The sequence below is a fragment of the Lontra canadensis genome, unplaced genomic scaffold (genome assembly GCF_010015895.1).
Source record: "Lontra canadensis isolate GAN:19392208 unplaced genomic scaffold, GSC_riverotter_1.0 scaffold12, whole genome shotgun sequence".
In the NCBI taxonomy this organism is placed as follows: Eukaryota; Metazoa; Chordata; class Mammalia; order Carnivora; family Mustelidae; genus Lontra; species Lontra canadensis.
This window is the reverse complement of record NW_022631006.1, coordinates 13,067,140-13,088,622: the sequence shown is the minus strand read 5'-3', so window position 1 is coordinate 13,088,622 and position 21,483 is coordinate 13,067,140. Positions and strand designations below refer to the sequence as shown.

The window sequence follows — 21,483 nt, the reverse complement described above, 5'->3', positions numbered from 1 at the left end:
GGAAATTGATTATGCTATGATTTAGCTCCCAAAATAGGATATAAAATGGTATGTTACATATGATATGAGCTCAGTCCAGTAAATTTATATACATGCATAAGCAAAAGAAAAGCCCATTTTCTGGCATAAGCTTAAATTTGCCTCTTTCTTTATGCCTGCTTATGGAAATGAAATATCTCCCATTGCAGTGATTCCTGAACTAGATTCCAAATGGGAAATTTGAGGGATTGGAGAACTTAGCAGATCATCCTTTTTGCTTCAAGGTTTTTTGTTGTTGTTGTTGTTTTGGTGTTTTTTTTGTTTTGTTTTGTTTTGTTTTTTTAAGGCAAGCCTAACCTTCGTACAAAACTAATACCCATATACAGATACTGTCAAGGTACATCAATGTGCGGAGTGTGTTTGTGTCTTTCCCCTAATACTTTAAGGTTTGACATATCTGCATGAAATTCACAGGAGATAAAGGGGAGGGAGATGCATTAATGAGTGAGCTAACTGGTCTACTTTTCTATAAAAACTCTGTCCTGGGGGCACCTGGGTGGCTCAGTGGGTTAAGCCTCTGCCTTCAGCTCAGGTCATGATCTCAGGGTCCTGGGATCGAGTCCCGCATCGGGCTCTCTGCTCCTCAGGGAGCCTCCTTCCTCCCCTCTCTCTCTCTGCTTGCCTCTCTGCCCACTTATGATCTCTCTCTGTCAAATAAATAAAATCTTAAAAAAACAAAACAAAACAAAACAAAACCTCTGTCCTGAACAGTTAGAGATCTATTCAGCACAAAATTCTAGACATTTCTTTTTTCACCTCAACACCTGTTCTTTGTCGACAAAGAACTCAGGCTCACCACTTTGCCATTTGCTTATCTTTTCTTTCAAACCTGCCTCAGGAAGGGTAGCCTAAACATTGGAAATACGGTAATAACTCCGAGTTATTTCTGTTTCTTACTGCACCCTGTCTCTTCATCCCACCATGTTGTTTCTCCAAAGGATCCCCAAGACGCCATCCCCAGAGGAACCATGCTGGCCATTTTCATCACCACTGTTGCCTACATAGGAGTTGCTATTTGTGTAGGTAAGTTGTATGTCTCTGGTGTCCAAATGCCAGAATTACAAGGAGTCTGGTCATACATGTCCAGTGGGCTTTCAGGGGATCATAAGTAGAAAGTTTTTTTCTAAAAGACAACATTTTAAATTCCCCTCCTGGGCGCTTTAGGAGTTTGAATATAATTAAGCTGTAATACAGGAGCCTCTGGGTCAGGTTTAGGGTAGAGTTAATCAGATTGTTATTCTCCCTGAACACAAAGAGAATCCCATGTAGCTAGTCTAGGTGATAATCCCACCGTCAAAGAAGCCACCACTCCCAGCATCCACTTCCCTTGCCCTGGGACGCAGGTGAGAAATGAGGAAGAGAAATGCAGCCAGGAACAAAACGAGACAAAAACAAAAAGAAAAGCCTGAAGAATGTATGAAAGATATAGAATTGATGGTTGTATCTCCTCCTGGCACTACTGTCCCTAATATGGAAATGTCACTGTCACCAGTTGGCAGGAAATCAGAACAAGATCCAGCTGCCAGCCGTGTGGGTGGTCAGCCCCCACATTGCTCACTAAGCAGAAAATATGTGGATGCACCTGCTGTTTCTAGGCTGACTTTCGTTCCACCTGCTGCCGTAGCCACGCCTCCTCCTGGCTGGGGGTCACCTCACGCTTATCCCGTAGGAGGAGAAGAAGAAATGTGGAACATTAGGAGAAGAAGAAATGTGGAACATTCAGAGAAGAAAACCCTTTTCTGTGCACACTAGGGAATATAGATCCCCACTGCGGAAGCCCGAATGACCATTTTACTGAAGGGCACATCCCAATTGTCTGCTTAAAGGAAATCAGGGAAGTGCATTTATCTTACATTGGTTTCTGGAGAGAAAAGCAAAACAGTTAACTGAGACTCTCGCTTCTTTCACTGTCTCTTATTTGAGGAAATTGGATAATGTTAGGTATGTTGCTTGGCACTTCCAAGTTTAGTTACATGTAGAGAGATTTTATTCCAATACTTATAAAATTGACATATTTTTAAATGACATTGAAATCACCTTAAGTTAAATTTCCCAAATGGTTTGCTAGCTCACACAATGTAAAAATGAAGGAATGAGTAAAGTTATAGACCTCATTTCAGAGATTCTTCCAGTTTTTGCCTGGGAGAAGATTCCATTTCTATACTTTTCCCTGGAAAAGAGGATAGTCTTGGGGTCCTTGGCCTGTCATTAGTGCAAATTTTGGCTCATGGCTTGGCTTCATGGAAATTTAGGGAGTTGTATTGTGCAGAAGTCAAAAAGTATGATACCCAAAAAGTCAGCTCAACAAAAATTAACAATGTAAAAAGGTAAAATCTGGAACAGATGGTTTTGCCTGGTAAGCAACATTCATAATTTCAACTGTTTAAGCAGAGGCTAGGAGGCCAACCCTCAGAGCTATGTAAATAGGATTCCTGCACTGATTATTTCAACTCGAAGATCCTGTTGTTTCTAAGTCTTTCACAGATTAACAGGATATGAATTCCATGGATAAAATTAAGGGAATTAAGGGTTCCCATTAGTACCTGTCACTGGGACCTCTCTTAAAGTTATTAGCAAGGCATGAAAACTCATACCAGCTGGAGTTTGAAGAGCAAAATAGTTTTACTGCTTGGGATTTAGTTAGTAAAATATTCATCCTAGTTCGGTAGTTCAGAAACGTTTCTACATATTTCTCACATATATTCATATACCTCCATAATCCTATCAAATACATAGTGGCAGAGATTATAATTATAAAATTCCTATGGATAGTTAGTAAAAATATATATATCAAGGATCTTCAAAAAGTTCATAACTTTTTGATCTAGGGATCTATCCTACAGAAATATTTTGAAATAGAGAAGAAAAAAATTGTGCACAAAGATGTTCATCGTAGAATGTTTATAACTTCAATAACAAAAATAGCAAAATGGATAAATGTAATGGACTAAACGGACACTTGATAGAATATTTTTTGACCATTAATATTACTAAGGAAATCTCAATATTTTATCCCCAAACATTTTTTTTTATTATTTAAACCTTTAAAATTCTATATAAAGTAGAATTCTAACAGTTTAAAAAATTATGCACTATCATCAGTTGAAAACAAGGTCTCAGTTCTCTTAATTACCAGAATTCGAAAATGCCATCCCTTAGTTCTCTCACAGATGAGGAAATAAATTGTTCTACCTGAAAAACACCTAGTCAGTAGCACCAAGCTAGAAATATGAATTTAATATTATGTGTAAAGCACTGCCATGTGCATTTCAGAAAGAGAGTTCCAAACCCTAAGTATCTTGCAAATGTAGGTGAGAGCTTGGACCTAAACCCCCCAAGGCAGTAGAAGTGGCAGACAGTCAGAGTCAGGGAGCGCTCTCGAGTCTCTGAGGTTGGGAACCTCCAGGTACCCTGTCCCCAGGATGACAAGAGAGGATGGCAGTGGACCTGCACCAACTCAAATTAAACTATGTTTTTGGGAGAAAATCCTATGGGAGCAGAACCCTTATAAAGAACTGATGAGCCACGCTTGTTTCCCCAGGGGCCTGTGTGGTCCGAGATGCCACTGGAAGCATGAATGACACCATCATTTCTGGGATGAACTGCAATGGTTCAGCAGCCTGTGGGTTGGGCTACGACTTCTCAAGATGTCGACATGAACCATGTCAATATGGGCTAATGAACAATTTCCAGGTTTGAAGAGGGAAAAAAAAATGTTTATTGCTATTGTTTTCATTTGTAGAATGTCACATGTAGTATAATGAAACTTCTGAGTTTGCAACTGATTGATTAGTGGTCCATTTGAATTCAGCACAGAACAATTCATGTGTGAGGGAGGGGAACCCTGTAGACATTAGGCGGCAAATCCTGTGGTTTCATTTCCTATGGTGGGGAGATAGCAGGCAGTTGCATGAATTGCATCACCAGGGAAGATTGCTGCCTGATATACGGCATCTTCCAATCAATGGTGCAAGATTTCGTGATGGGGAGAAGGAGAGACTTAGATAGTTCATATGTGGACTGTACTTCGTGCATGGATCTCTGTTTCGGGAAAGCCCCTGACATGGTCCTCGAGTGCCTGGAGGACAAGGCCAAGAGGGAAATTGTGAGTGGCAGAAGGGGAGGTAAATGAGGGGGATGGAACAAGGGAAGTTGGGGAAACTGTGTCTGAATGATTGGTGGATGGAGGGAGAGGCCAATTTGTCATGAAGGCTTCATTCATCTATTTTAACAACCAACAAAGAGGAATTAACTCAGCCGAAGTCATTATTCCAAAATATGATTTAAATTGATAGAATCTCATCATGTCTCAGATCTAAAATTATATTTAATGAACACAGAGAAAGCAAAGGTTTGAAAAGCCTCTGTGTGCAGGAAGAACAAGAGAAGCAAAAGCTTTTCAAAAGACCGGTACAGAGCTGAGCCCTCCCCAAACCTTATTAAAACACCACTTTCTGCTCCATAGAGTTTCCCATTGTCAAAGAAACATGCCCACAAAGAACGGGGGGAAATGTTGTCCAAGTCCTTGAAACCATTTCCTTCTTTATTCTTTCCAGTATCTTCTGGATGTATTATGGTGAGCATTTCCTGTTTTCATAAAAAAATGACAACAAAATGGCCATTTCCATTTTGAAAAAACAAATATTAAGAACTTGAGCGTTAAGCGGTGGGGGCAGGGGTGCGGAAATCTGTTTAGAAGCAATTGGCTTATAATGGAGATTCCAAATCACAGAAAGTGGAAGGGGAAGCGTTTGCGTTAAGATTTTGGCTTGGTTTGTCTGTCTGTTTTTTAATTGTGTGTTGGATGAGTCTCCTTACTGGTGCGTCTTTTCTCAAGGTCATGAGCATGGTGTCAGGGTTCGGCCCCCTCATCACAGCTGGCATCTTTTCTGCAACGCTCTCCTCAGCCCTGGCCTCCCTCGTCAGCGCGCCCAAAGTGTTCCAGGTGATAGAGGCCAAGAGCACGTGCTTCCCCCTATGTCTGTTCCCATTGAACGTGATCAAGCTGAAATACTCATTCTCACCAGCCATCATTTTCCATCATTTTCTGAAACAGTTTAACGTTTGCATCTGGCTCAAATGCTGTCTGCCACATAGTCAAGATCGATTCAAATAATATAAAGAATGATAAACTGCAGTGTTAACTTGTGCCCGTATTGTGTATCGCTTCATCTTTCTCCAAATCTTCTTGTTTGAATCACCTAGGGAAAATGACTGTGCATAGATCTAAATGACGAATTTCTCCCCTTCTTTTCCATTAGGCTCTGTGCAAGGACAACATCTACAAAGCCTTGCAGTTCTTTGCAAAGGGATATGGGAAAAACAACGAACCCCTGAGAGGATACTTTCTTACTTTCGTTATAGCCATGGCGTTCATTCTTATTGGTTCGTAGTTTTCTTGTCTTACTGAAAGCCAAAGCATTCTTCTGATTACTCGTAGGGTTTTCCTTTTAGATTGCAGAATTACCTGTTTTCTGTTTAATATCCCAACTGGGACTATTGGAGTCTGACTAAGAAGGCAATGAGGAATCCTTGTGTGTAGAGAGCGTTTGAGGACTTGAGGTAGACTTTGGACTTGAATCTCTTCTTTGAATCCGAATGTTGGAAATCCATCCAAGTAAATGCAACCAAATCCTTCCTCCAAGCTGCCCAATATCATCTAATTCCAGAGCCTTCCCCAGCTGCAACCTGTTTCTACATCTCCTGGGCTGGCAGCTACTGGGAGAATTAAAGTGTCATTTACAAAATGTGGTCCACTGACCACCTATATCAGAACCAACTACTTGGGGTTTGTTAACGAAATGATTTTTCAGGCCCAACCCCAGAGTTAGAATCAGTCTCTGGAGATAAAGAATCTGCATGTATACAGGCTCCTCAAGCGATCTATAGACCACTGAGGTTTGAGAACCACTTGCCCAGACCATCATCTTGACTCCCTCTCCCTTAGCGATATAGAAACAGCTGCATAATCTTGGAGAGGCACGTTCATCAGCTGGAGCCTGTGCATTCCTCATTCCTCCCGAAGGTGCCCCCTTTATTGGTGAGCATATCAGAGGAAAAGAAGCAAAAGGCGAGGCCATGTGTGACGCCACTCTGTCTAGCAGGGCAGACGCTTCCTCAGCACAGTGGCTCCAAATAGTGAAAGCCCCTCATCATCACATAAACTCCGAAAGTGGCTGTAATTCCTAAATCCTTAGAAGATTTGCACAGGGTTGAAGAGGGGGAAGGTAGGACTATGTTTGTCAGATTTTTAAGAAATGAAGCAAAAAGCGATTATGCACAGAAATATCCCATTACATAAACTTTAAGACCTCAAATCATTGCCCTATAATGCATTTACGTGATCAAATAGCCAAAGTGTTTTAAAAAATTGTGTAAATTAAATATTATCCTTAAAAATTGCTCAGATCCACCTAGATAAGCTTCACTGCACAAGCTTCATGGTAGCTATTTTTGCCTACTTCCTTGCTGGCATCTAGGCTCTAGAATCACATCCAGCTGCCACCTGCATTTGCATCACTGAGGTTAATAAATGAGAATGTTTCTAAATTATTTCTTATACAGCAAACCATTCGGCTAGGATTAAATTATGCTGATATTTAGCTACTGGGGTAAACATTTTTTTTGGCAAATGTTGAGAGGTAGAACTCTCTAGAAATGTTAAGAAAAGGTCAAAGGACTAGCAAGAGTTCTGAGAGTCCAAGAGAGCAAGTTGGGCATAGAAATTTCCAGTTAGGCATTTCGGGTGCCCCTGTATTTAACTAATCTGTTGCCCTGCAGAGTTTTTTGCTTAGATCCACAGCAGAGAAAGATTGCAGGATTTGGTACGTCTGGAAGAGCAGCAGGGGAGTTTATCATCTGCCCAGTCGCCGAACCCTCTACCCACGCCCCTCTAAATGTTTGCTAGGTAGAAGGCTTGTCTGTCGTCTATTTTCTCGTTGGGAGGTTTTCTTGCTCCTTGCTTTATGGAAACCCTGACTGAGAATATATTTTTAAATGAATGCAATCCCAAAGAAAAATCACTAACTTCTTAAACTTTGACAGATGCTAGCTATGTTTTCAATTTCCAAATAAAGTCAAGCTTCCAGGCTCTGACAGCTGTTCAGCCCCTGGTCCCATAACTCACATGGACATGCTCGCTTCTGCTTCGTTCACAGCGGAACTGAACACCATTGCTCCCATCATCTCCAACTTCTTCCTGGCCTCATACGCACTTATTAATTTCTCCTGCTTCCATGCCTCATATGCCAAATCTCCGGGTAAGTTGACTCTTCAAAACTGAAAGAACCCTAAGCAGACAGTTAGTTTGTCTCAATAAGATGAAAGAAATCAGTGAAAAGTGATCAATCTGTGTTTGTATGTATCCTTGTATCCTAGTGGGCAGCGTAATCCACTTTATTTTGGTGAGTTGGGGGGGGTGACTTCTGAAATAGAAAAAGAATCATTTGAGCAATGGCCTTTTTGACCAACCGTAAAGTCAATTTTCTCCTGCGGCAATAAATTATTCATTGCAAGAGAAACCACATTTATTTCAGCAGTAGAAAAACACCACTATTTATTTCTAGGGTGAAAGTGACCACAGAAGTGGAATAAATGTATATATTTGAAACTTCCTTACTATCAATTTGTTTCCTGCCCATGGTGCAGAAGAGAAGGATGAGTAGTTCCCATAATTACCTGCTGAGTATAGTCAATGCAAATTCGCACTGAAGCCAGTGACACCCCTGCCCTCCACAGACTGTGGTTGAAAGAGGTGCAGAATTTCACACCGAAGAACCTTCCCTACCTCACCACCCTCCCACCTCTTCCTCGCTTTCATTGGCTATTAGAATTCCTTCTGCCTTTCCACCAGAATAGACACTCATCACTGTTGACCTTCAGAAAGTTCTTCCCCAGGAGGGTCTTTATCAGGGATATGAACGCATTTCCACTCTGTTAGGGCCTGCTGTGGTCTCCAGCTTCCTTTGGAAAACCTGCTGCCAATAAGACAGAATATGGATGGAAGGAAGCTTTCGTCCACCCGTCACTCGGCTCCAGACAATAACTGAGGAATTTTTATTTCTGTTGTGTTGTCTTCTTTTAAGCAGCGAACAGAAAGTCCTAGCTGGTGAATACAAGTTATAGAAATGGGTGCCTCTGCACCATGTTATGTTCATCCTTGAAAAACAAGGTGAAATAATAGAGTAGGTAAGGGAAAGACCGGAAAGGAAGGAGCGAAAGGGGAAGAGAGAAAAGGAAAGAGAGGAAAAAGAGCAGGCCACATAGAGACAAGTAGATACACAAAACCAAGAAAGGACACACACAGTTCCCCTGTGACACACACATACCCAGACTCCGAGAAATAAGGGCATTTTCAGTGATGTCCTCAAAGTGCTATTTCCATCTTGTGGCCACTTCAGAAATTGCTCCTGAAGACTTGGAAAGCTCTGTATTTTGGCAACTCCAAATTTAAAATGTCCATTGTCCAAATGCCCTTCAAATCAGAGCTTCCCCAGCTTCTGCATGGCAGGGAACTAAGAGAACAGGGGACTCTCCCATACATATACGAACCGTGAGAAATATTTTCACTGTAAAATGCAAAATCTTATGAACGCATCGGGTTTAAGAAGCCAATTCTGAGAAATGTCTCCCTCTTTTCCCATAGATTATTATTTCTGAAAGGGCAAGTACTATCCTCTTAAGGTAAAGACAGAACTAGCAGGAAGTTAGTGGCTTGACTTTTGATGATGCTCTGCCTTTTTCATTGGGACAATAAGCCCACTGTCTTAACTTCCTCTTTCTTGAGGCACCAAGGCATTTCCCCCATCCTTCCCACTAGACCCCACTCTTCTCATCTCTCCTGCCTCCTTTCAGCTCCTGATGGTAGAGATAGGAGAGGCTTAAGGTCTCATAGTTGAGGAAGATGATTGGGGCGTGCAGGACATAGGAAGAAGCCATAAATGACACTTTTTCGGTATTTCACAGCGTTCTCATTTGCTATACTTTCCTAAGCCAGGGACCCAAGATCACAGAAAACTAATAACAGAATTGGGATCTTAACCCAAACATTCTGATTTTTATGCTAGGAAAAACTGTTGCCTGCATTTTAATCATATACGGTGATATGAAGCAATAGTGTGAAAGTTTTTTTATGCACCGAGACTTTTTTTTTCAGGATGGAGACCTGCATATGGAATTTACAACATGTGGGTATCTCTTTTTGGAGCTATTTTGTGCTGTGCAGTTATGTTTGTCATCAACTGGTGGGCAGCTGTCATCACCTACGTCATTGAGTTCTTCCTCTATATCTATGTGACTTACAAGAAGCCAGGTAAGATAAGGACTGTATTGGGGGGGGGGGGGTTGAAAGCGCTCCTCGACTAACCATTCCTTCAACAAAGGTATATTGAGCAGCCCCTATGTACTTAGGTGTGCCATGTGGACAGTGGATATTAATAATGTAATACAGAATAATATTTAACTATGTTGAGCATCTATTATAGACCATGCACTCATTGAATCCTTACAATAAGTCTCCATATTAGGTATTATTAGACCCATTTTACAGATGAAGAAACTTGATCACTTGCCAAGGTAGCAGGATGTGATGGAGCTGACATTTTAAGTAGAGTATAAGTTAAGTAGCATACCTAAGGTACACTAAATACTTGGTTCATAGTCAACACTTTAGGCAATATTAATCTTCTTATCTCCAGATCATTCCCTACCATTTCCCTGACTCTTCCAAGTAAGACTAGGGAAATGATTCTATCTGCCCTCTGGAGTAAATCTGTACATTCCCACCAGGGACTTCCTGATGGAAGGGTCCATCTAATTTTTTTTTTTTCCTTCAAAAAAAGGTAGGGGAAAAAAGTGGGTAGGAAATGGTAGTATTTACCTCCCTCATGACGAAGATTAGGTCCTAAAAGATCAAAAATTAAAATGCTTGCTGAAACCTCTTCATGGATACCCAAAAAGTAAGAATTCCTGAGCTATTCAAAATAGCTCGTGATCCGTGTCTACAGAAATGCCTCTTTTCAATCCAAGAATTTGTGAAGACCTTTTGAATTTATTTAGGGGCTAACCATTTATCCAAGTCTATACACTTGCAATGTGGTTATCACGTAGCCTCTCCCACCCAGCAAAATTTCTGGGGCTGCAGCTTTAAAGTCTGATCCTTAACTGGAAAGAGCCATCTCACTTCTAAAAATTCATAAAGCGTTCACAGAAGGACACAATGCTCTTTCTAGGAAATACTACATTGTGTTTTCTCGAATTTGGGCACTCCTCACTGATGACCTAGCCAAGGAAAATCATAGAAGCCAATGACTTATAAATATTATTCACAGCATACAGAGAGAAAGGTCAATGCTTTTAGCGCCAAAATCTTCTGTTGTCCGCAGATGTGAACTGGGGTTCCTCCACACAGGCTCTTTCCTATGTCAGTGCGTTAGACAACGCCCTGGAATTGACTACTGTGGAAGACCACGTGAAAAATTTCAGGTAAAATCGGCTTCTCAGGCATCCTGGTGTCTCTCCACAGTAGAAGTGGCTTTCCTCTAGTGGAGACAGATGCCCTCGAGTAGCGATATGCTTTATGGGTACATTCTAAGTCTAGAGAGTCCTACAGAACTGCCTCATTTTCACAACAACATCTCTGTGAATGAGTGCTTCTTCTCTTCCACTCTGAGCTAAGTTACCCCCGGCCATAAACTTTCATGATGCTGGGTGTCACCTTCACGCACAGAGATAGAGAGGTGATCTCAGGATGCGATTTCAGAGAGACACCCCCAAGGACCTTAATCCTTGGTGCTGTCTCCATTCAGCTTAAGGCTCTGTGGCTTACTGAATTCTCTTAGGAAAAGTAAAATTTTATTTTTTTAATATTTTATTTATTCATTTGAGAGAGAGAGAGAGAACATGAGCAGGGGAGAGAAGCAGAGGGGAAAGCAGACTCCCTGCTGAGCAGGGAGCCCAATGTGGGGCTCGATCTCAGGACCCTGGGATCATGACCTGAGCTGAAGGCAAACGCTTAACCATCTGTACCACCCAGGTGTCCCCAAAAGCAACATTTTAAACTCTTCACTAGTTATATCTTATTTTGAATGGAACACCCCTCCCTCCAAAAAACAAGCTTCGCAGGGAAGATGAAGGAAAGTGGTATGGAGATACCAGCTGGAGCGGGACAGGTTGTATTGGGGATTTAGGAAAGGGTAGTGCCCGGAGAGAAAAAGACAGGGAACCCAAGACCACCTTTTCCTTACTTCACATTTTTGTCATCACCAATAAACTAAGGATACAAAGATGGAAAGATGAGTAGATAGGATGATTCAAGAATTCTGGTGAGGAACCCAAGAAATATTTAGGGGGGAGGTTGTCCCAGTTGGTCAAACACTCCATTCCTGCCATTTCCGCTGAGTTTGCTCTGGCTCATAGGCTTCCTATAATGGCCAGTTCTTACATCTTCTTTTCTCCATTTCCAGGCCCCAGTGCATTGTCTTAACGGGGGGACCGATGACAAGACCTGCTCTCTTGGATATTACTCATGCCTTTACCAAGAACAGTGGCCTTTGCATCTGCTGTGAAGTCTTTGTGGTAAGTGCTACTTCACCCCAGGAAGATGCCTCTCTCCCTGCTCACCTTGTATTGTTTTAGGCGAGCCAGGTGGGTACAGGCAGTGACAAGAAAATGGCAAGGCAGTTTGGACAAGAGCCCCTTTCCTTGATTCATAGAGCAAGGACTGGCAAGGGCCGTAATCCCGAATTTCAACGAGTGGATAAAAAGTGTTTCAGATTTCATAGGAGACCAACTAAAAGTGATAAATATTTCCAAATGACCGCCTTTGAGACAAGAAAAAGAGAACTGGCTCAGAAATAAAATGAAGGCATTTGGGGTAGTAACTGTCCACAGAAATATAAAAGGATGGAATGAGCCAGAGAGTGCTATTATGTAGATTAACTGAAGAGATGAAAACCAGACGTAATGTCCTGAAATGACAGCACATAGAATTTAGATTAAATATTTGGATAAAATTGATGACACTACAAATATCTAGAGAATTAAACCAAGTTTCCCATGCCTTGGATAAACATTCAGAGATGAATGAGTTCCTTTTTGTTCAGAAAGTATGTGGTAGACTAATGGTAACTTATTGGTGGTTGTCTTGGGAGGAATGCAAAGCAAATTCTAAAAATTGAACCATAATTATCGACCAATCACCAGTCTCCAAAGTGAGGAGAAAGCATTAAAATTATAACAAAATAGTAAGTCTAGGCCCTTCAAACCAGTCTATCTCCACTGTGTTCCCATAACAATCTCGCTCTCTCTATCTCCATCTCTCTCTCTCTCTCTCTCACACACACATGCCACTCAAAGTCCTTAGCTACTTCAATGAATTTTTTTTAGTACATACCTATTCCTCGAAGCATTTTCCTACAGTTTTTCTTATTTGACCTATATTACATTCTAGTGAGGAGAAAGGAGAAAGAATCTCTGTTCTTGTTTTACTGGTTAGAAAAGTGAGATTTAAGAAAATGAAATTCTTGCATGGGGTCACGTGACAAGAAAGTAAGAGAAGCAGGATGTCAGTCCAGGCCACCCAGCTGTGCTCTGGGTTACCTCATGAGGAGAAGATCTTAGCAGACTTGTGTCCCTGGAAGTGCCGATAGAATCAGGCATCGCTACCCAAACTTCCAACACCTGCCAGGGAGTAGGCTGACAGGAAGCCGTGTAATTCTGGGACCCGCTGGCTGTGCCATGATGCAGGGACAAATTTACTACACATCATCATTACCAGCACTTAAGCATTTTGTACACTTGGCAATCCTCTAGATGCCATACTGGTCATATTCTCCTTCCTCTCAGTGCTTATATGCTAGTAACTGAGACAATATTGCTCAACACAATTATCCAGAAGGAAGTGGAAGGAACACTTCTGACTACATAAGATTGACAGGTTAAGTAATGACCCACTGTGATGCCAGAGGACTTTTAAAAATCTTATCAAACACCCTTCTCTCATATTATCAACTTTGGTGCCCTGGATTACTGAATTTCATTTTGGCCAAGATAATACAGGAGCCGGTTTTGATGGAATAAGCAGTTTGGGGTGTTTTTCTTCTCCCAATTTAGAGAAAACTTAGTTTAGCAGGCAATACAATATTTTTAGGACAGGAGAAATGAACTGAGAGTATAAAAAGTCATATGTTGGCAAAGGAGAATAGGTCTTTTCATAAAGATGGGAGATACAGCTTTTAATTGACCCTTTGCTGCTTTCACTCTAATAAAAGAGCATGATTGTGGAATATCATATGAAGTATACACCTGTGTCTGTGCCTCCAATGGCCCTGGTGTTCGACATGTATTTTTGGACCACGTTATATATCACTGTGCTGGTCTCTCTGAGTAAGGCCTGCGAGTCATGCTCCCAGGTGCTGAGGTTCTCTTGGGGACAGAAAAGAGTTGCTGCATCAGTTAATGACTTACCAGTTAGTCGCTGTCTGTGAGCCCCTGGGGCTGCAGATGCCATCAGCATTTCAACTCTAGGCTCAGTTGTCAATCATCTTTGCAAAGAAACAGATGGAATGGGGTATGGGGGATGTCCGCTGCATACCCTTAGAAAACTTTTTCCAAAAGCACAGTTTTCGGTAGTTGGGCCATCCTTATTGGAAGGTTAAATAGGAATGATGATCTTGAGAGGTGACAATGCAGTTCTTAACTCTGGGAGGCTGGTGCTCATGGGTTTCTGAGACACACGGTCAAGTTCTGCATCACTCTTTGCCACCTGTTAGCTGTGAGTCCCTTTTGTACAGAATTTAGTCTTTCTGAACCTCAGTTTTCTCTCTTTCCTTATAAAATGGGAATCATAATAATAATAGCACCTATGTTGTAGAGCTGTTGTGAGATTCTAGCAGGTGAGCTTTCCAGGGCTCGGCACATCACCTGTCAAATAGTAATTGCTCAACTAATTGTACTTGTTATTGCTGGAACTGTTATTTTCATCACCATTATTTTTGGTATAGCACAGTTGCTTGCCATTTTCAATCCAAAAATATATCCCTTTCAACAAAACCAAAAACATCCTTTCTTAGGAAACCAGATCCCAGTACTGGATTTTGGACTATTTGTGGGCATCCAACATGATCATAATAGAAAAATGAGCTACATATTCCTGCTGAATAAACATAGGACAGCAGGCTCTGTGCTCTGTCCCTCTGGTGGTCTTTACTTATCTTGGTGCTGACTTGAAATGTGGTTATGCTACAAGGAAGAAGCAAGACTCAGAGATCACTGGTATTTCGTTGCCGGTGGGTGGATGGGAAGTATGTGGCTACAGCTGCCATTTTCTACAGCAATGGTGTTTTTAAAGGACTAGCCCTTGGAGCTGCTGAAATTGAAATGGAAAGAGTTACTCTTTTTGCTGGACCCCAAGCCCCCCACTGTGTCCTTCCAACTCTCCAACTCTTAACACTCCCCCATCAGAGCCTCTTCCTTCTTCTTGCTTCTTCCCTACCCAGCCTGAATATTTCAGAATTATCCTTCATCTTTCAGATAGGAGCATCTTTTTTTTTTTTTTTTTTTTTTTTTTAAGGAATCCAGCTTGGTAACTCACAATATTGTCTGCTCCTCCTTGGAGTTAACACGTGCTAAATCATCAACATATATATCTCCCAAGAGGCTTTATATTGAACAAAAGTAATTTTCTTCTTCTATGCTTCGTTCCTATAGTCACAGAAAGATCAGAGGGAGTAGGACTCCACCCTTCTAGCATCTTCTCATATTGTCAAGCATTGTCCAGATCGGGGGGTTCGGCAGCAGGCAAGTAGTAAGTCAGGAGTTGCAGTCTCCACTGATTGTACGCCGTGTACCATGATGTAAAAACACACTTTCTTTCTTTGTCCATCAGTTTCCTCACTTATTTATAGGAGTTAGGAAGACAATAAAACCAATCATTGCAATAACTTAGTTTGGGCATAGGGAGTCTTCTTTCTCTGAGTACACTCTGTTTGGTTCTAAAAATTGTAAGGTGTCAGCTCACGTTTCTCTTCTCCACGTGGGAAGGCATCATGCAGGCGTCGACAGTCCCTCGTTCATCTACTTCTCAGTTTTAGTTTAAAGGCAGGGTATTTTTTTATTAAAACAAATCAAAGACAAAAATAACTTAAAGATGGAAACTTGATCCAATTGATCTGGGATTTAGAACGCAAATCAGATAAAGCCTTTTTTGTCTCCCAAATGTAACACTTACTTCTTTGCAAAATTTGGTTTGTCTTAAAGTTGCAAAAGGCTTTCAAGGGTGCAGTAGCATCTTTTAAGTACATTTTGTTGCCCTGGTGGCTGAAAAATAAAGATTTTTTTTAAAGATTGCTTCTATCTTTTTTATTTTGAAACATTAAGAAAAATAGTAGATTGAATCATATGAGATTTACACTTGTCAGTCAAAAGTGTGGACCATGGACAATTTCATATGAGTAAACTATATAAAATTAAAGGACACCCATATTCTACTCATTTTAATTAATGACTGTTAACATTTTTGTCATGGATGTTCCTACTCACTTTTAGAATGAAATAAACCATCATCACTCAAGTCCCTGTTATAACGACTTCATGGCTCTCTCCCTCTCCAAAGGCAATGTTATGTGAGGTTTATTGGTATTCTTCTACTCAGTTCACCTAAATGTACCAAGATGTAGATCTATTTTGATTAACGTTTCCTACTCTTTCATGTCCTTTAAACTTTGATTGTCCTGTTCTTTCCTTTCATCGTAAAGGAGATAACAGATAGTTTTTGACTAGCTTCCTCATGTAGATCTCCTTTTAACAAAATTTCACCCTTACTGTTTCACCCTTTCTCTTTTTTTCTTAAAATTTATAAAATATCTTATTTTTTTAAGATTTTATTTATTTATTTGACAGAGAGAGACACAGTGAGAGAGGAAACACAACTAGGGGACTAGGAGAGGGAAAGCAGGCTTCCCGCCGAGCAGGGAGCCCAATGCAGAGCTCGATCCCAGGACCCAGGAATCAGGACCTGAGCCAAGGGCAGACGCTTAACGACTGAGCCATCCAGGCATCCCAAATTTATAAAATATCTTTTTTTTTTAAAGATTTTATTATTTATTTATTTGACAGACAGAGATCACAGTAGGCAGAGAGAGAGGAGGAAGTAGGCTTCCTGCTGAGCAGAGAGCCCGATGTGGGGCTCGATCCCAGAACCCCGGGATCATGACCTGAGCTGAAGGCAGAGGCTTTAACCCACTGAGCCACCCAGGTGCCCCTATAAATTATCTTAATAAAACCTAAAGCTCTATTGGAATTCAAAGATGCTCTTCAGAAAAGTCAGGGAATGCAACCAAATCCTGTGCATTTCAAGGACATATAAACCAGGGGAAACTACAATTCTTATTTTTTCTTCTCTCTTCAACCTTTTTTTTTTTTTTAAGATTTTATTTATTTATTTGACAGAGAGAGAGATCACAAGTAGGCAGAGAGGCAGGCAGAGAAAGAGGGGGAAGCAGGCTCCCTGCTGAGCAGAGAGCCCGACGCAGGGCTGGATGCAGGGCTGTATGCAGAGCTGGATGAGGGGCTCAATGAGGGGCTCGATCCCAGGACCCTCAGATCATGACCTGAACCGAAAGTAGGCTTAACCCACTGAGCCACCCAGCTGCCCCTTCAACCTCTTTTTAATGTTCACAACCACCAAGTCGATGCACGTTTATAGATGCATCTCTTCTTATTTAGCCATCGAGTCTCTGTTATAATATGTATAAGATAGTGACATGGCCCAGTGCAGGGAAAATGAAATGTCCTATGAATGGGCACTAGGCACAAGGCGAGACAAAATATGGACCAAAACAGAAAGGAAAAATTCTCTCTCCCGCTGTTCCAACCAGAGTGACAACGAAAACAAAGACAGAGCAGCAACACTCTCAGTGTCTTGTAAAATGAAAGCTGGAAAGAACATTGCTTTTAGCCCAAATTTCTCTATTTGATACTAATGATATTGGAACTCCTTTGCAAATTCTTTTCATAATTCTCATTTTTTTTCTTTTTTTTTAATGATTATTTATTTATTTATTTGACAGGCAGAGATTACAAGTAGGCAGAGAGGCAGGCAGAGAGAGAGAGAGAGAGAGGAGGAAGCAGACTTCCTGCTGAGCAGAGAGCCCGATGCGGGGCTCGATCCCAGGACCCTGGGATCATGACCTGAGCTGAAGGCAGAGGCTTTAACCCACTGAGCCACCCAGGTGCCCCCATAATTCTCATTTTTTTGAAGTAGCATCACATCAACTATTCTGTAGACTAAATAGAATTTGTTTACCCTTTTCTCAATCAATGTCAAAGTTATAATATATATATAACATTTTTGGAGCTTTTTTGTTCAAATTCTAAATTAATTTATGCATTCATATTTTGGAGCCTCACTGAGCTAATCTCTCTAATATTTTAATTGGGTGGTAAAATCCATTTTGGTGACTATGATAAATTTGAATGTTGAATAATTATATTCCAGTATGTCTTCTCTCTTTGTTAGTTTGTTTTCCCCTACTCCATTTGTGTTGCAGCCTTGTCTCACATTCATAAGTGTGCTACAAAGATATTATAATCACTTTTAGCAAAGAGAGATTCTGCCTGAAATATTTTTATGACTTTTCAGTATGGCAAATTTAGGCATTAATGTAAATCTTTCTGTCACAATTAATGCTTAATTGGGATTTTTGTGGCAATAATAGACATACATTAGACTGTATTTATTTAAATAAATGCCACTTTCCCTAGGGGCTCATAGTCCTTGTGGTACAACTCAATATACTGATGGCCCAATACCTTTTCCAGCTGTTGGTTATTCTTCTGTCTCAGGGTTACCATTGAATTTTCCTGAATAAAATATTTCTTCTTTCTTTGCTGTTGACAGAGTCTAGAAAGCCTAAGGAGAACTAATGGTTCAAAATGCACTGACATTCTAGAACCCTGAGCAAAATTTGATCCATAATGACATATGTTTCTTTAGGTTAGGTCTTCTGGTTTAATAACTATTGTCCTCTAGCCCATCTTCATTGAAGTCTCTTGTTTTTAAACTTTAATGTAAGTTATCCAAACTGTTTTTGAAAAATCTTTTGAAAAGTTGGCAAGTTCTAGAAAATATGCTGGTAAAAACAAGTACATAAAGAATCTGATCGAATTTAAATAAAATGTTAAAAAGGAAGTGATCACTGAGATCATCTAGTATTATGGAATAGCAATATGATATGTGTTACCTATGTAATTTAAAGTTTTCTAGTAGCCATTGGAAAAAGCAAATTTAAGGAGACAAGAATAGTTAATTTTAATAGATTTTATTTAATGTCGTGCGTCCTAAATGTTATTATTTCAATATGCACACTATAAAAACTTTAATGAGATATTTAACATTTTTTCCATTCTAAGGTTGCAAATGCCAGTGTGTATTTTCCATTTCCAGTACATCTCAGTGTGGACCAGACATATCTCATACACTCAGGGCCTACCATACTCGGCAGTGAGGAACTAGACAATTCCCTTATTTTTATAGATGTAAAACTCACACCAAGAGAGGATACATGGTACGAGGTACCTGCCAGTCAGTGTGAGAGCTAGATCTACACCCAACGCTCTGGCTTCCAGTTTAGCACTCTGTTGTAGAGCAAACACAGTGATGGAAATAAGTCTGGGGCTTCCATGAGATCGTAAGGTCTCATTTACGATAATAAAAATAATAAAAATCATCCAACTTTGGAGGAGTACCTACTATCTTCTAGGCACTTTATCATTACTATTCAAAACAACCTTGCAGGATAGAGATTTTAGCCCTGTTTCGAGAAAAATCGACCAAAACACAGAAATAATACTTCCAAAATGGCCACACTTAAATTTGAAACCAGTTCTGAAGACCACGAAGCCTGGCATCTTTCTCATACATCTCAAGCCCTTTCCAATCTAATACCCTCTAAGATTGTGGCCCTAAGCATGGCCTGAGGACCAGCATCATCCGTGTCACCTGTGGGTTTGTTAGAATGCAGATTTTTTAAAAAGATTTTATTTATTTATTTGACAGAGAGAGATCACAAGTAGGCAGAGAGGCAGGCGGGGGAGGGGGGTGAGGCAGGGGGAGCAGGCTCCCGCTGAGCAGAGAGCGTGATGCGGGGCTCGATCCCAGGACTCTGGGATCATGACCGAACCCAAAGGCAGAGGCATAGCCCATTGAGCCACCCAGGCATCCCTAGAATGCACAATCTTAAGCCTCATTCCAGACCTACACACTGCATTTCATCAAGATCCCAAGTGGCTTGTAAGAAATCTATGACAATTCAATAGCATACCTAATCTCTCCATGAGTTGAAAGAATTTTCCTAGGAAAATAGTAGCAGATTCTTTAGCTTATCAGCCGTATTATAGATCATCAGAAACACTTTTGGGGTTTGCTTTGAAACTTACAAAGAAAAGAGCTAGTTGGACTTTTGGGGAAGAAGGAAAAGAATCAAAATTTTAGTTAAAATGAGTTTCCAGAACTCAAATCTTAAAATTATAAGCCGTTTCATCTGCCACGAGAACACCTGTCTCCTCCTCTCTTCAGCTCTACTATTCTTCCTATGCTATAGACTTGTGAACCTCTGTTCTCACCAAATTCTTTGAGTGGAGGGATATCTTAATTTATTTGGGTGGGAATAAGTCAACATTACACAAGGAAAAGTGATGCAAGGGTGTTTTTACCACACAAAAAAGCAATGAATGGGCCTAGTAGAATTGTCAAGATGTGGTAGTTCATGGTAGAACTTAGAACCCACCACGTTCTGCTCCCAGGAGCTCAGTCCATTTCTTCAAATTGGGCTCTGGCTGAAATTCCCTTAGTGTAATTAAACATGCCTTTTACTATTGAGTCAAAGTTTGATCGTGTTATTTTTCCTGAATTTCTTCAGTCACATTTTCATTTTCCTGTGCTATGATGCCCTTGGCTCTTTCTTCCATTGGCATGAGGCAGTTAATTAAGCAGGTGTTAATGCATCTGGACATTCTGGGTGGCAAGTGAGTGATGGGAGCAGCACAGACCCACTCCACAAGGTTCAATCTGCGTGAACCCTGTTTAGTGAGGTGTTTTCCCCTCTTTCCCATTTCTTAACTCAATGGGGCATTGCTGGCTATTTTTGTCCTTTAGAAAATATCAGCAGTGCGTCGGGTAACAGCAGGGCTTCTAACCAATATTTCATCGTGTCGTACAGGGACCGCGCAAGCTGTGTGTTAAAGAGATGAACAGTGGCATGGCAAAAAAGCAGGCCTGGCTTATAAAGAACAAAATCAAGGCTTTTTATGCTGCGGTGGCCGCAGACTGTTTCCGAGATGGTGTCCGAAGTCTCCTTCAGGTAAGGCTGGCATTGAGGGAATGAGCCCGGAGGCAAAAGACAATTAGCCCTCCCCCGTTAATGAAACTCCCATCGCGAATGGCTCCAGTTAGACAGTGCAGGCCCAGAGATCAATGCAGATGCTCAAGGAATTCATTTGGAATTCCTGAGGAGAGACAAAGCTGAAACAAAGGCAAAGAGGTTCTATTACAATGAACTATGGATGATACACTGGAAATGGAAAATGAGGTTGCCTTTGGCCACCAGCATACATTCTGTCCCCACACTTATTGAAATGCAAATTTGTTCTGATGGCTGACGACATTCAGGATCCTATTAAAACTTCAAACTATTTTTGCATTTCATACTGCATGTAGCAATGCTCAAGTCAGGCATTCTGCTCCTTTTTTCTCCTGCAAATGGCACGAGGGCAAGCTGCTAGTTTCCACTGAATAAACGTGTGGTGATCTGGGCGTAAAGTCTCCCTTTTCTCCTAAATTATTTCCAGAATGTTGAATAAAATGTAATAATCTCTGTGGCTGCTCGCTAAAACCCACAACTCTATCTTTTCTCCCTTATTCTTTCCTTTTTCCTCGATTCCATAATAAATACATAGAATCTTTCCCGAGGCCTGATCATAACTTAGAATGGTGAGATATCCTTAAAGCAATCCAGGGAGACCCTGAGAAACTGTAGGGCTTCGCTTTCTAAACATTTTGGCTCAATATGGTTGGAAAGCCCTGATTCTACATATACCAAGTGATGTACTTGCTTTCAGAGTTACCATTTCTAGGAGTGTCGAAATTCAGGGCGGTGTCCAGGAACTCTGATGCTTACACAGGTTGGTAAGGAAAAAATTGATTAAACTGTCATATTTTGGAGATTAAGAGTATTTGGTGCATTCCTGTCTCTAATATTCCTGAAGAACTCTTGCAAAGTAGCTGCACATGCAGAGAAACCATTTCTGAAAGACCTATTAGCCCCAGTGAGCATCTTTTCACCTGTTATGAATTTGCTAAGCCATGGGAATAGATGCATTTTTAAGAGGCTGATTTCTTTTGTAGCGAGGTACTTTTCAGTAGCTCTTTGGTGAAATATGTTGAGAATG

General features: G+C 40.9%; 1 protein-coding gene across 4 annotated transcripts in view; it reads left to right on the top strand.

Annotated features, from left to right (window-relative positions):
* SLC12A1 (solute carrier family 12 member 1) overlaps positions 1–21,483 on the top strand; it is an 87,192-nt gene that overhangs the window by 29,887 nt on the left and 35,822 nt on the right. For all 4 annotated transcript variants that reach the window (XM_032856563.1, XM_032856562.1, XM_032856560.1 and 1 more), the window contains 9 exons: positions 978–1,062; positions 3,581–3,732; positions 4,877–4,984; positions 5,301–5,424; positions 7,197–7,298; positions 9,194–9,349; positions 10,422–10,521; positions 11,502–11,613; positions 20,256–20,396. In XM_032856563.1, coding sequence (XP_032712454.1) covers positions 978–1,062; positions 3,581–3,732; positions 4,877–4,984; positions 5,301–5,424; positions 7,197–7,298; positions 9,194–9,349; positions 10,422–10,521; positions 11,502–11,613; positions 20,256–20,396 — 1,080 coding nt within the window. The remainder of the gene's footprint in view (positions 1–977; positions 1,063–3,580; positions 3,733–4,876; positions 4,985–5,300; positions 5,425–7,196; positions 7,299–9,193; positions 9,350–10,421; positions 10,522–11,501; positions 11,614–20,255; positions 20,397–21,483) is intronic.